This window comes from Lasiosphaeria miniovina, assembly GCF_030549165.1.
Source record: "Lasiosphaeria miniovina strain SMH2392-1A chromosome Unknown B0T26scaffold_1, whole genome shotgun sequence".
Classification (NCBI taxonomy): Eukaryota; Fungi; Ascomycota; class Sordariomycetes; order Sordariales; family Lasiosphaeriaceae; genus Lasiosphaeria; species Lasiosphaeria miniovina.
In genome coordinates, this window is record NW_026848220.1 from 680,412 (window position 1) to 695,388 (window position 14,977).

At 50.2% G+C, this 14,977-nt stretch overlaps 3 protein-coding genes across 3 annotated transcripts; 1 reads left to right on the plus strand and 2 right to left on the minus strand.

Moving 5' to 3' along the window:
- Positions 1 to 4,417: 4,417 nt before the first annotated feature.
- On the minus strand, positions 4,418 to 4,669 carry B0T26DRAFT_635749 (uncharacterized protein; the record flags this gene model as incomplete). The annotated part of the gene is made up of 1 exon (XM_060436756.1): positions 4,418 to 4,669. One exon carries the CDS (start codon positions 4,667 to 4,669, stop codon positions 4,418 to 4,420), a length of 252 nt encoding a protein of 83 aa, XP_060301967.1.
- Positions 4,670 to 6,073: 1,404 nt separating this feature from the next.
- Positions 6,074 to 6,487, minus strand: B0T26DRAFT_600069 (heterokaryon incompatibility protein-domain-containing protein; the record flags this gene model as incomplete). The annotated part of the gene is made up of 1 exon (XM_060435705.1): positions 6,074 to 6,487. A coding segment is annotated over one exon (414 nt), but the record flags the coding sequence as incomplete, so codon positions are not given.
- Positions 6,488 to 10,265: 3,778 nt separating this feature from the next.
- Positions 10,266 to 11,848, plus strand: B0T26DRAFT_745182 (uncharacterized protein; the record flags this gene model as incomplete). Its single annotated transcript, XM_060444527.1, has 2 exons — positions 10,266 to 10,700; positions 11,807 to 11,848. 2 exons carry the CDS (start codon positions 10,266 to 10,268, stop codon positions 11,846 to 11,848), a joined length of 477 nt encoding a protein of 158 aa, XP_060301969.1.
- Between the last annotated feature and the right edge of the window lie 3,129 nt (positions 11,849 to 14,977).

Genomic DNA, 14,977 nt, shown 5'->3' on the forward strand with positions numbered 1-14,977 from the left:
TTCTACATCGGACACTAGTTCTGCTCTCTCGGCTCAGAATATGCAAGATGCCCTATGGGACGCCATGGTCTACCCGGACGGCCTTGAGGGACAATTTCTCCCAGTATCGATGCGAAAACAGGCCAGGCACGAGCTTGAAATGGACTCGACAATGGACTCGACAATACCGCCACCTGTTTCTTCATTATCAATCTTTCTTCTTAGCCCCAGTATTTATGAAAGGGGACGAAACGGAGCCATATCTGCTAAATTAAACGTCTTTATTTCCAATTCCATACTATATCTTAGTGTATTATCGAAGATGGTGATATATACAGGGTAAACAACGGGAGTAGGAGTAGTTGCAGGAGGTGTAGGTGTGTAAGACTTGGCGTACAGAGGCTAACCTAAGTCTCCAGCAGTCTAGCAAACGAAAAAGTAAGGCGAAACTATCTATTTTCAAGAATAGGGACCTATTTTGGCCATCTTTATATATAAGACCAATTCTGGGCCACTTGGCTAGAGCCGAAGCAATTCAGCATGCTGTGGCGCAGCCTCCGAAAATGGTAATTAGGGTGAGCAAGCCTGAGCAAGTCCTGAGCAAATCCTGAGCCAATCTTGAGCCAATGCTGAACCGAGCCTGAGCCAGGGTAAGCAATGTCACGTGGGCGAAGCACGAAAACGGGAATTTCGTGATCCAAGATTCGTCTCACAAACCAAATAATCTGCAAAGAATGGCCTCCATCGTCTAAGTTAGGTGGGGGGGTAAGCGAACACTACTGATTTAGAACATTCTGTATAAGCAGGAGTCCCAACTAACCCTCCAACAAAAGAAAGGGTGATCTTTTTATTTACAAAACTTCAATACAATCTTTGATATCCTCTGAATCATCCGCTTCTTCCGCATCTTCTAAAACCTCTGCTGCACGCCCTACAGCTCTCTGGGCCTCACGAATAGTCTGAATATTCGCGAAGGTGGTATTTGGATCTTCTTCAACCTTCTTCTTCTTTCTGGCTCTTATTGATTCGAGAGTGTGTTCTAGACCTTCAATCTTTCGCTTCCTAATAGCCAGTTCAAAGGCCTGTTCATCCAAAGCCTTACCAATCTTTCTGAGGAAGAGCTTATCCGCTGGCATTGCTTTGATGATGCGTGCGAACTTCTTTGCCTGCTCAACGTAATCACGTGCCTTTCTAGGAGTCCTCCACTGCACCCGATCGTCTCCATAATCCTCCAGGATTGGCATACGGAGTGTGCGAACCTCTGGGGTAATTATAGTAGTTCTTAAGGGGCGTGAAGTATTAGAATTCTTGAGGAGGAGTGGGCTTCTTAGCGGTTTGTTGACATTCAAGGGCCAAAGGCCTGATGCCTTCCATCCTGACTTAGCATTACTCTTAGTAATTGCCTCTGTGCGTGAAATCTGGTAGCATTCCAGAAACGCACGTTTTCCGGCTACAGAAGAGTCGTCAAAGGCGTTAGCAAGAAGGTCCTCAAGCCGTCTGCGATAAAGTCGTTTTAGGGGGCCAAATATGGCCAAATCTAGGGGTTGGAGGACATGGGAAGTATGGGGAGGCAGATAAATAATGTGAATATTGTTTGTGTATGCCTCCCACATATAATCGGCAGTTGTGTGGCTGCCATGGCCATCAATAATAAGGAGTCGTTTCTCAGAGGAGTTTGCTGGCTTGGTGAGAGGAATGAACACATTTTTTAACCATTTGAGGCTTGTCTCATCGGTAGTCCATCCTTTCTCAGTTGCTGTAAAGAACCAATCCTGAAATGGCTTCATATCCAAAGGAAACCATTGTTGTTGAACGCTTTTCCCCTTAAAAATGACCAAAGGAGGAAGGCAACGGCCAGCTGCTGAGATGCATTCGACAAAAGTGGTCCAAGTGCGGGTTCCAGGCTGTTTTTTTGAAGCGCCTTAAAGGCACGGCTTCCAATGACAAGGCCGTTGGTTCCTCTGCCTTCCATAATACCAGATTCGTCCTTGTTCCAGCGATTCTCTGGCTTAATCGCCTTGATAGCTGGTGTTTGGAAATGGTTGAACCAAGGTCGAATTGTTGACTCTGTAGCGCAGTTGACGCGGACCGAATCGACTCTCTTGGCCCTCTGAGTCTTCAAAATTCGATTGCGGTTAAGAAAGGCACGGCACCACCCCTTTCCAAGTGGTAAGGAGTCCCCCCTTTCAGCTAGAATACGGCGTGCAAGCTCCCTGATCTGTGCATGTGTAGGGGGCAATCCTAAATCTTGTTGAAGAAGAATCCATTCGACTAAACGATCCTCTTAGGTCTGTGTAAGCCTTTGCTCATCTTGATGAGCAACATTTCGAGGTAGGGAGCCATGTAGACGGCCATAAAGGGTGGAGGGTGGAACGTTCCATTTTCGCGCGACTTTGCGTAATCGATGTGTTCTGACGGCTTCCTCGCAAGCCTTGCGGAGGTCTTCTTCTGTATATGAAACCATTGTCAAGAGAAGAATAAAACGAATTGAAGATGAAGAGAATTGGAAAAGAATTGGTTGAGTTATGGGCTTTTTATATAAGAGGGTTGGTTGTGTTCCTCGCTTATCTAGAATGTTCTGGATCAGTGGCGTTCGCTTACTCCCCCACCTAACTTACGACAAAGCCAAGCTTTTCATTTCTCACCCCCTCGGCTACTGCTGGAATATCGAGTATGCCTATATGCCCAAAACTCCGACGTAGAACGCTCTTCAGTCCCCTAAATCTCCTTATTTAAATGGGTAATCCATGTCGGCGCCTGTACGAGAGCATTCTTAGGCACGGTAGCCAGCCACGTCGCTGTATCGCCAACAACCTCGCACGTGACGTTGATAGATATATGCATCCTCAGCGTCTCGACGTATACGGACTGCAAAAGGGGTAGACTGAGCAGTTTCTGGATGTTGAGCACCCGTTCGCCTTTTGAATTCATTTTAAAGGCAGATTCGGCTTCGTCTTGGACTGCTTTCCAGAGAGGCGGGTCCTGGATTAGCTCAAAGAAAGCCCATATAGTAATGGGGATGCTGTTTGCGTTGAGTCTGGCGGTGTCAATGTCAGAGGCCCCTACTTTATATATCCCCATGATAAGACTGAGAACTTACCTAAGGAGAAACCCAATGAAGTACCCGGCCCTCGTCTCTACGCTCAACCCGATGTCCTTCCCCTATTTCAGATATTGTTCTATGAACCGTAAACCAAACACAGGATGCCAATCTTCGTCGTCATCCTCTCTTTCTCCTTCTCTCTCTCTCTCAAGCTCACGACAGGATCAAAGTCCGACCTCAACTACTTAACAGTCATTCGATGAAACCTCTCCAGGATCCTCCACGGCTCCAGATCTATCTACTTCGGCAGCGTATATAATAGCCGCTTCGTAATAGTATTATATTTCCAAAGCGTATCCAGTACGTTCGCCTCCCCTCCACCCCTAGCTAAGAACCGACTCCCCGCTAGTGCCTGGGTCGCTGCTCTCGCTATTTACGTCCGTAAGAAGTGCGATAGGCAAACTACCTTCTAATCCCCCACTACGGATAATACTTATCTACCTGTTCCCGGAAGAACTTGTAGAACCTAGCCGTTAACGCCGATGTGTTGCTCGCGAGTGACAAGTTCCGCGCGTTATTATGATGAAACTCGGCCCAGTACCTCCGTTCTTGATGCGAAGCTGCTGTGCCCTCTATCGGCTCGGGTAGACGGCCGGTCTTGTCGCTCGTAAATTTTGCGAGGTCCTCTGGGGTGAAGCACATCGTGCCCATGACTATAAGCAAGAACGTGTCGGAGCTGAAGGAAGCGGATTTACGGAACAGGGCTTGGACATTTTGCGCTCCGGTGGCGAGGTACACCGGGGTAGGGCCGAGGGACAATTTGACTATCTTTTCTCTTGTTCTTTGTATCGCGAGGCTAGGTGGTCTTGTCAGCCGTTTCATCCTTGTATTTTAAATAGGAGAGAGAAGAAGAAATAGAATGTAGATCCGACACACCTTGCCCGGGAAATAAACAATGCATTATCCATCATGTATTGTAGGGTATTCCCCAGCACTGTGATGCCCTTCCAGTTTGGCAATCTCCGTGGCTCCCTATCGCCGGTCTGTCGTCTACGGAAAATGATGAGTGCGAGCAGCACCGCAAGCAGGGAAGCAGCCAAAATACCAGTAGGCAGTCGAGGCGGGAGGGCCCGCTGCGCAGCCGCGATGGTGTTGTCGGCGGTGTCCATTGCACCAATCCTCTGAGAAAAGACTGGGCCGTAGTTGTTGGGCTGTGGACTCGCTCGGCCAAACCTGATATTATACGATCCTAAGCCCACAGTTGGGTTGGATGAGGGAAATATTATCAGACTAAACTGAACGAGTGAAGTGATCTTCAACATCTTAAAAACTTCGAACCCTTACCTCCGTGTCGACATGATTCTCTCGTCTGGACATGCTCTGACTAGAATACGTTCAAATGAACGTTACATCTTCAGCCGATAGTGAGCCTTCCTTGACCTGATCCATGACTTCGCCCTTCATAATCCCGTACACGTACGCGTCTCCGACGATCTCGAATTCCGAGCGGTTAAGCCTGATAAGCAGCGGCACCGGACATCCATACACGACGCACACCAAATCCCCCTTACGCGCCCCTCGCGGGCCGAGCCCCAAGTAGCCCTTCGCGGTAACAAGAAAGTTCCGGTCGGAACAGACACCCAGCATATCGCTACTGAATAAGATTCTGTGTCGACTGTCGGCAACTAGGCACGGGTAATGATCAAAGGGCCAGGCAAGCCGATTCGCCCTACCGGGCTTTCCCACCAGTTCATCCAGAACTCGGTTCTGCATCTCGTTGTCGCTATTATGCGACGAGTTGCGCAGCCAGTAGAGAATTTCAGGATCGAGCTGCTCCAGGTTGCGCAGCATGGACGCGTCGAGGAAAATCTCTGTATTGTTGGCAATGGCGTGGTACAGTGCATCGCCTGTCTGCTGCTTCTGCTCCGAGAGCACGCCGGCGGCTTGGTTCTATGCCATGAAGCTCATTTCGCAGCAGTAGCCGATCAGGCGCTCAAAGAACCCGTCGGCGAATGCAGCGTTGGGAAAGCTTGCTCGCCCGTATCCTTCGCTGTACGCCTCAGCCACAATGGTGCGGAAGACAGCCTGCCGCCATGGGATGCCCAGAGGGTGGAGATCGCAGTTTTGAGAGAGGGCCATTTTGTTCCACGTCCACAGCCAACCGAACGGCTCATCAATGTGCTGCTCGCTCTCCCACTGCGGGACCAAGTCGACGATCTTGTCCCAGATGACCCCCAAGCCGCGCAGTTCTGCTAAGAGATGGTACTTGGATATGGCACCTTTGTCAGCCGTGTATTCCAGTCGTGCTCGGCTAACGAAAGATGGGACCTCAGGGCGACGACTAAGGTCCAGCACCCAGCTTGGGAGCCCCGGTGTGGCAGAATCCGTAGATGCATAGACACCTAGCCCCGCGAGGGCAACAATATCTAACTTCTTTGCCGTCGTAAGATAGCTGACGGTAAAAGCAGTATACACCTCACCGGCCGACAGGCTATAGTCAGGCTGGAACGGAAAATCCTGATCGCCAAGGAGCCCCAAGACGCCGTAGATTCTATCTCGAGGGTCCGTCGCCTCTGTAGCTCTCCCTTTTTCCATAAGATCGAACAGGCTTGGGGCAAAGCGCTCCCCAGTAGCCTTGGCTTCCTTACGCTGTTCTCGGAGGAAGTTAATGGACAGGATGCCGACAATAGGCCGCTCGATGGAAGTAGCCCTCTTGATCATTTGGTGCCTGGCGGGGTCGACGACGTCTTCAATCGAAAACTGGCCGATGGCGCGCCAGATGATCAGATACATGCGCAGTTGGTCGTAGGGTACTTCTTGTGTCCCATCATGTGTCCCACATAGGACGCGAGGGTCCTGAGCCAGCGCCACTTCCTGCATGATCCAGACTCGGCTCTAGTATAGGCGAGCGAAGAACTTTCTTAAGCTAGAGAAATTAGCTGCATCGAAGGGGTTCGCAATGGCCGCAATGGCCGCCCTCATGGATCCGGGCGAGTGCTCGAGGCGGCCCATATCGTCGTGGTGGGCGAAGCGCTCGATGGCTTCCCCCCAGCGGCGCACGAGCTCGAAGGCGGCATCACTATCGTCAGCGGCCGGGCCGAGCCAGCTTAGGACTTGGGCTGCGCGCGAGTAGATGTTTCCCATGAGCGCTACCTGCGAGCTCTTTTCGTCGTTGGACGACTGGTCGATGCAGAGGGCGTCGATCCATACGTGGTCGACCATGGGGCGGCGGCGCAGGGCTATAAGTGTTAGGTGTAGGTTCGTCGCGACAGGGAACTTGTTGCCGTTCAGTACAATCTCGTGTGTCGTACTCGCGTCTCCCCACAGATACGAGAGCGCAAGGAAGCGAGGTGCTTGAGTAGACGCTACGCTCTCCATGGCGCATTCAATAGGGTTAGCCTCATCCCCGCTCGCCGCGATGGTTGGGAGTCGGATCTCTTGAACAGCCTTCCGGAGGGGCTGGTAAATGCCTAAGGTTGGAGCATTGCGCGAAGACATGCCGGGCGTTCCTGGAGTTGGTGTACCTTCCTCAGTCTCTGAGAGCTCAAACGGGTTGAGATTTAGTGAAGGGTTCGTCAAACCCCGCCGATGACAACCTTCATTGGTCAGCTCCAGGCCAGGCTACTAACGCCCAAACTTTACCATTTCTGCCCAGCCTGGTAGATAGGTATAAATAAAATCCCGGCATCAGATCTCAACCAACGTCAATGCCGGTCTAATGTTATATCCTTAGCATCTCTTGACGGTTTAGTGTACCATCCTTAGGTAAGGTACAGTACGTACCTGCCGGCCGGGTAGGCTTGCCCCTGAGAAGCCTTTGTTTGCTGGCTGCCCACCATATTGCTAAAGTCTTTGCGGGCCAAATGTCTTGCATCGCCTAAGGCATAGCTGCCTTCGTCCCGCCTTATGCACCTATGTAAACCTGCTAAGCTAACACAAGCTAACCACAGCGCCGCCCGCACTACCCGCACAGCACCAACAGCATCGCCACAGAGCCAATTATGCGCTGTCACACACCGCAAAGCCCGTCGTAATCCGCAACCCACAACCTAACCTCAAATCGGTAAGGGGATACCTTAAGCGGGGCGGGTATGGAGAACGGATAGTGTCGGCCATGGCCGACGGTGGAAGTTACTTGGAATATTGCAGAATCTAGGGTATCCCCGCAGAAAGTGCGTGCAGATACCCGCACTGGCGCTTGGGCCAACCCTTTTTCTCCCCTCTTGCCTGCTCTGCGCATCGCTAAAAATCGCGCGCCGCCTACCTAGTAGTTGGGTGGGTGACCTGACCACCAGCGAATCCCTGTGTTGTATGTTTTTTTGCTACATTTTTGCTGTGGGGCTTCCCATAACCTTTTTGTTCAGGGGTACTACAGCAGTTTCTTAGCCGAACATTAAGGTAATTAGCAGTACTTTAGTAACGTGTTTGATAAGCGAGTTGGCCATGATAAGCGAGTTGGCCACTTTCGGCCACGACGCGTCTCCCCTGCACAAAACACCAAATTTCTCCGCAACCAACCATGGCAACTCCTTCGTACGAAGCCAGGGTAAATTTGGCCCTTGGAGCGCGCCAAAAGAATCCAAATCTCAGTAATCGAGCTGCAGCAAAGATCTATGAGGTTAATAAGAATACTCTGGAGAACCGACGCGCTAGCAAACCTTCACGACACGATACTCGAGCCAATTCACGAAAACTTACGGATCTAGAGGAGCATACGATTGTTCAGTATATTACTGAGCTATGCACACGCGCATTTCCTCCTCGGCATCGTTTTGTGAAAGATATGGCCAACCGACTGCTACGCGAACGCGACGCGCCACCTGTCGGCAAACGTTGGACCTACAACTTCGTTAAACCCCAACCAGAACTTCGGGCGCGTTTTACGCGTAGATACGACTACCAAAGGGCTAAATGCGAAGATCCAAAGGTTATTCGTGAGTGGTTTGCACTTGTGTATAACACTAAGGCCAAGTACGGTATCCTTGACGACGATACGTACAATTTCGACGAGACTGGGTTTATGATGGGTATGATCACCACTGGGATGGTGTGACGAACCTGGTTCGTACTGGACCAGCTGCAGGAGGCGGGCGCCTCAGGCATGACTGGGGACCCCGCTTGTCGTTGAACCAATCAGACGGTGCCCGGTGCCAAGAGGGCTCTTGGCACCAGGCAAACAGAAGGACGGCCAATCAGAGGTGGCCCGGTGCCAAGAGGGGTCTTGGCACCAGGCAAATGGCCCGGCACGCTAGCAGTGCCCGGTGCCAGGCAGCTCCTTCCTGCCGGGCAAGTAAGAGCTGCGCTCTTACTGGCCCGCCATAATTAGATAAATACGATGACCGTGTCCTCGGTCTTAGATAGTTCTTGCTTGGTTCTTCAAGCAAGCAATACACATTCACTGCACTCATACACTTTGAGTGGCATTCCGATTTGACTGTATTACCCGTGCGATAGGAGCTTGCCCTTTGTTCTATCTTCATAATTACCAACCCCAGCATTCTGTGGAGCCCGTGCTCCCTTACAGACAGACGACCCTGACAGTCGAGTGGTTTGTAATAGATGGTTATTACTACCTGGTACATCGGTACAACCGATAACGGCTGGACTACCAATGAGAAAGGCCTAGATTGGATTCGGCATTTCGATCTTCACACAACATCTCGTACGAAAGGCAAATACCGGCTCCTAATCCTTGACGGCCATAAGAGCCACCACTCCGACCAATTCGAGGCCTACTGCCAGGAACACGACATCATTACGCTTTGTATGCCTCTACACTCCTCACACCTTGTCCAACCATTGGATGTTGGTTGTTTTGGACCATTGAAGAGGGCTTACGGCCATCAAATCGAGGAACTCATGCGTATGTATATCACACATCACCAAGTTGGAATTCCTTTGCGCGTTTAAAGAGGCATTTTCTACCTCCTTTACCGACAAGAATATCCAAAGCGCCTTTGCCGGAGCCGGCCTTGTGCCGTACGACCCAGAAAGAGTGATTTCCAAGATGGATATACGGCTCCGAACTCCAACTCCACCAGCCTCAAGCCCAGGAACGGCACTACCTTGGCTACCTCAGACGCCACAGAACCCCCGAGAGGCCACCTCACAGATAGACCTTATTAAAGGCCGGATATCTAACCATCAAGGCAGTTCTCCAACACCTATGCTGGCTGCTGTGGACCAATTGGCCAAAGGTACAATGGCCGTAATGTACGAGGTGGCTCTTCTGCGTACGGAGGTCTCTTTACTACGTAAGGCCAATGAGGGGCTTAGTAAGAGACGGAGGGCCAAAAAAACACGTGTTCGGCTTGGAGGGTCACTTACTGTACAAGAGGCACAGGATTTACTGGACCAGAAGGCTGTGGATGAGCAGTTAGTCCAGGAAACACGGCCAAATGGTCGTGGTGTAGGGGGGGCTCGTACGAAGATTCGGTGCTGTGGTCTGTGCGGCAAGACTGGCCATAATGTACGCACGTGTCAGGAGGCTGCAGAATCGTCTGATTCATCTATTTCTAGTTCAGTTATTGTTATTTCCTAATGTTGTGGTGGTGTAATTGTCGATAGTTGTGGTAGGGTGGTGGAAAGTGGCCAACTCGCTTATCATGGCCAACTCGCTTATCAAACACGTTATAACAATGAATATAGATAGGTCATCGGGTAGCAAATCCATGGTCGTGCCGAACCTTGACGCCTCCGGGCCGTTCAAAGTTCGGGTGTGTGGAGCGGAGCGGCCGGCATGTGATGCGCTAGTTGTAGTCGGCTGGATCTGAGAACCTTTCGTGTTGGACTTGTGCTTCGTGCTTCCGCCGGGTCTTGGCTTATTTTTTGTGGCCAACTTTAATCTATATATCGCGTACGTAGATAGGTAGAGGTATCGAAGGTTGAAAAAAAGAAGAAGTAATGGGCAAATATCCCTATTCTACTACTTTGGTTCGTCAAACATATTACAATTCTGAAATCCTGTCGCGCAAACACACACACAAGAGCCATGAAAGCTAGAAGTATAACGGGCTTACCGACCAAACTGTAGGTCTTGATGAACACACGCTCCACTTCAGCCACCGCTGCAGGGCACACAAACCAGCCGCGACCAAAGCTTCCAGGTTGTTAACAAGCCGGCAATATCCGAGTCAAATTATCTTTTTTTCGTCCCAAATTCTATCGAGGTATAATAACCTCTCTCTATTCCTCTATCATGGTCTTCATGGTATTGTCACACACCTGCTTCTATTCACCCAATATGCTGAACAAAAACAAGGGTTGGCTACCCGAAGACAAGCTGGACCCTACGTTTCCGCCTCTTCCTCCTTACGCGCTACAATCGGAGTCGGGCGACGTCTCTGAAAAGGAGAAACGTCCTTCCATATTTCACTCAGTCGAGCCTAACGACACAAGAGCCCAGCAGCAGGAAGAGGCTAGTAAGGGCAGCACCAAACTCTGGGGGCGGGCGCTACGCCGAATCTTTCCAAGGGTCTCACGACATCCCAAGAACAAGATATACACCGCATCTGCTACTACTGCTGCCACTGCTACTGCTGCTGCCACTGCTGCTGCTGCTGCCACTGCTGCTGCTGCTGCTGCCACTGCTGCTGCTGCTGCTGCCACTGCTGCTGCTGCTGCTGCCACTGCTGCTGCTGCTGCTGCTACTACTATCCAAAGGGGTGGACATCCCAACGTTAGCCAAGGTGTTCCGAAATGGTGTGGACATAACGGCATGACGTGCGGCTCTGGCACTATATCGACTAAGTTGGGGTTGCCCCTGGTGCCTCCCCCTCTCGCTAGTCGCTACTCGTTCGACGTTCTATTTTGCCCCCCACCATCGCCATTTACGTCCGAGGATACCCACTGGCAGGAGGCCCGGCTATGTTTCTCGTTCAACGACTTCTCGAGGGTCCGGGGATCGGTTCCGTGGCGGGCGAATATTAACGATTACGCCTGTTCCGACGCACTAAGCTTTTTGAACTATCCCTCCCCGCCCCATTCTTCTTGGATGAGCCCTGGGGAAAGATCAAGGCGTACAATTATACGCCTTATAATAGTACCTCGGTTGGTGGGCATACCTATGAGCGTAAAATCTCACTCATTCTAGAGCGCAACCTGAGCGACTGGTGCGAGCAGTGTGTGGAGCGGGCCAGTCAGTGATGCTTTCCTTTCCAAAGGCGCGATCCCTTCGGGACCGATCGGACAGAGTGTCGGGCGCCTTCCTGGCGAATCAGGTCAGGTACATTCAGGTAGGCTCGTCCTTTCGACGTGGCTTTTTTCGGCGAGCGCGTCAGTCAGCATGGCTCCGTAAATTTGATGGCACAGTTACTCCTATGAAGAGCTGTCATAGCAATGCTGAAGCCGTGAAAAAGCACCGCATCACAACTGTCACGGTCGCCACAGGGCTCATGTGACAGAATTGATTCTATTGGCTGCATTGTGCTTAGGGTGTGGCCTGTGCCACTGAGCACCACTACCTATTTCTCCGCGCCCTGCGCGGACCTGGCGATAGATTCCTTTCTCTTCTTTAGCTTTAAATCCACATTCGTTACTGCCTTCAACCATTGACATCCCTACTGCGTAAGGCGGGCCGTCACAACAACAAACACAAAAACAACACTAAGGCGAGCCGCAGTGAAGCTGTGACAAGGCACCCACACAAAAAAAAAAAGATCATGGCGAGCCGTAGGTTTGGAAAAAGGGTGTAAAGGTCGACGTTTTCTAGAAAAGAAAAGGGTGATCCGTTGGGGGGTGAAGCATGGTAGGTATTCTTTGGTGGCGCTGACACTCACACGATAGACTGCGCCCAACTACGGTGTAAGAGGAGGCAGGTACGCCTGATCAAGGTGGTCACAATGAAGGGAGCAAGAAGGGTGAGCAATAACTGGTATTGGTAAAAGACTTCAACCTGGCCCTCGCAAAGGAAGGTAGGCGAGGGCCACTATTATACACATGGTTGGTAGTTCAATCTGGCGGGTGCCTGGGCCAGTTGGTGGCGCCTGGGCCGGGCCGGGTGCCGGGGCCGGGTGCCTGGGGTGCTCTTTCCTTACATACAGTCCTCGGCGGCGGGTAGGGATTTCGATAGGCGTGAATAACCTGTAGAACACATGCAGATAGTAATCCCGATACCAAGCTAAAGTTTTGTCGAAGAATGCAATGGTCGAATCGTTAAACGAAGCGCGGGCTCTCCCATCACCTCCATGTCTATCAGATGAGCATCACGTATCAAGGCCGTTTGCTCTGCTCTATTCCACACACGACCATAGGCGCTGGAAAATTCGGGATCCCGTCCGCTCTCCCATAGACAAGCCAGCGACCGCCATCTTAGTTGTCGGATTGAGCGACTTTTTTCTTTACCGGAGTCGTAGACCTACTATTAATCGAATACACCCAATCAAGTCACTATTACCCATCCACAACAACCTACCTATCCCGACTCACAACTCACGTATATTAGGTAGGTAGTTAGATAAATGACTAACATCTCTCTCTATTTTGAAATATATATTGTCTACTCTAGATTTTGTAATTAAGTATGGAACAACCCTCGATAAGAGTTGACTGGGTGATCGCTGAGGGCCCGAAAATGGGCTCTAGAAGTGCACAGAATAAGAGTGTGGCGTCTCACGGCGCATCCGTTTCTGTCACAATATTGGGATTAGTGAGCAAGAAAGATCTAGAAGCTGCTATGTGATTCTTCGCCACCAGCTTTTGCCACTATTCATAACTATAAAAAAGAGACTTTTGGCCCTGCCAAAGAAAACAAGAGATTAGACCTTTTCAGACAATTCAAGCCTTACCTCCCTGCATCGAATGCTTCATTTCCGTTGCCCTATGAATGCGCGTGACAGTTTCATAACCTTCAAACCAACGACGACCGTTCACAAGACCAAACAAAAAAAGGAGCATGAAACGGACAAAAATCTCATATCATCCCTCCCCTTCTTCCCCCGTTTTGCTCTCAATCCCCCTCTTCGCTCGCTATGCCCTCAATTCCCTAAAACTTACCAACTTCGTCGCCATCCCTTAACTTGTATTATCGTCGCCCTAAATAAACCCATATTATCTCTATCTTCGCTGGGCCCCTGCGATGGCAAAAAAGCGAATCAGGCGTCCAGGTCAAAAGCCTACAGGCGGCCTACCAGCACAGCAAACCCGTCGTTTCGCGAATGACCTCAATTCGCAGAGACAGCGGGATAAAGAGAGCGAAGAGACAATCCGACAACAACCGCTAAGTGATAGAGTTATTATCTCCAACAAAACAGAACTAAGTCGGCATAGTTCTTGGATTGAATGGACCCAGTATGGGATGCTCGGATTTCTATTTTTTTTTAAAATTACTGATGAGAGCGCGTCGCTCGACTTGATCCGAATGAGGTCATTCTTGACCTTTGCAGAGACCCCGGTAGCCAAGCAAGAGGCGTACTTCAGTTCAATAAATTTCTCCAGCACTACATCGAGAAATCTGAAACAGAACGCCCCTCCCTTGGCCCGAGCGAGACGGAATTTGCTCTAACAGTCACACACTTTAAGACCGTGCTAGACAAGCTAAAGAGTATAACTGCGTACGTGGACCATCATAATTTGCAGGAGAAGAGGAAAAATGATCCTACCAATGCGGGTCAGTGGACCTTAGCCGCGCCCTACTTCAACTTCAAAAACCCGGCTGGGATGAGTGGCCCGATATCTAATATATACTTGGTATGTTCAACGATCTTGAGCCGAGTAGGATGCTAATGGGTACCGTGATAATCATAGTGGACGATGCAATACTTGGCACCCAAATTCAAGCTTTCCCGCGAACAACAATTCGACAAGCTCGAAGCAACTAGCGGTGATATACGACATATTCTGGCCATGGCCTGGACGAATGCCGTTCAAACTGACCACGATACTCGGCTCGACTTCTGCATGACTCTTATATTATGTGTGTCACGGTAAGCGCCAAGACATTCGGTTGAGCGGTCCCTGCAAGGAATCCCAATTGGGCTCCACTAGACTAACTTTACTTTCCCGAGCCCCGCACAGGACTTGGAATCTTCTTTCCCTTTTCCTTTCCTTAGGTTTAGATTCTACGAATACAGCGACCATAATGCAGCCTTGCCTCATCTAGTTGACTGTGCGGTGACAGCACTCGTATTAACTAGTATTTATCGACGAGTCTGGCTATAATAAACGGAGCGGGCATCGACGTAGGGCTGGGCGCTGAGCGGAGTAACGCCCGTGTAAGTTAACGAGTTCAACCACGAACAACGGTTTCAGATTCTTGCTGCGTATACACAGAGTGGCGTTAGACTAAGACTAGCACGTATCTACCCTAGATCCACTAGTGCCGTTATATTTGAAGATTTTATCGGACAGCTATTGCTCTGTTGTGGCAAATGGCCAGAGACAAGTTTAGTCCATGTTACGGATAATGCCTCTATCCAGCGCTTAGAGAGACTTAAGTAGATACGTATCGACGCTTGAGTAAGACTATTAAACTAGAGCCCCACTCGCCAGATATGAACCCGATCGAGGAGCTCTTTATAGAGATCAAGACATACATCAGATAGCAGCGGTATAACTACGCCGATTTCTTTGAGAAAGACCTCGAGACGTTCTTGAAAATGTGTGTTGATTTTGTGGGTTCTCGGGCGGCGAGTGCTGAAGGTCATTTTCGTCACTCTAGCATTTCCATTGAGTACTGTTGCACGCGATCGAAGTTGACAGCGCATTGAATTGTCTGCTCCCTCAGTCTAAAAGTACAGAAAAGAACGCTTCCTTATACTCGTGGAGAGAAGGCAAGGGAGGCGTTGTAATCAGCCCGAAAGAGGGCATTCCGAATGAAATGAGGACATTCCAAGTCAAGAATGAAGGAAATAACAAAGAATGAAGGAAGCTCAGAGGCATGTCAACCAGGGCCTGTCCAATTCCATGAAAAGTGGGTCAATTCCAGACGACAAGTACCCTCCCAAACTTTCCGAATAG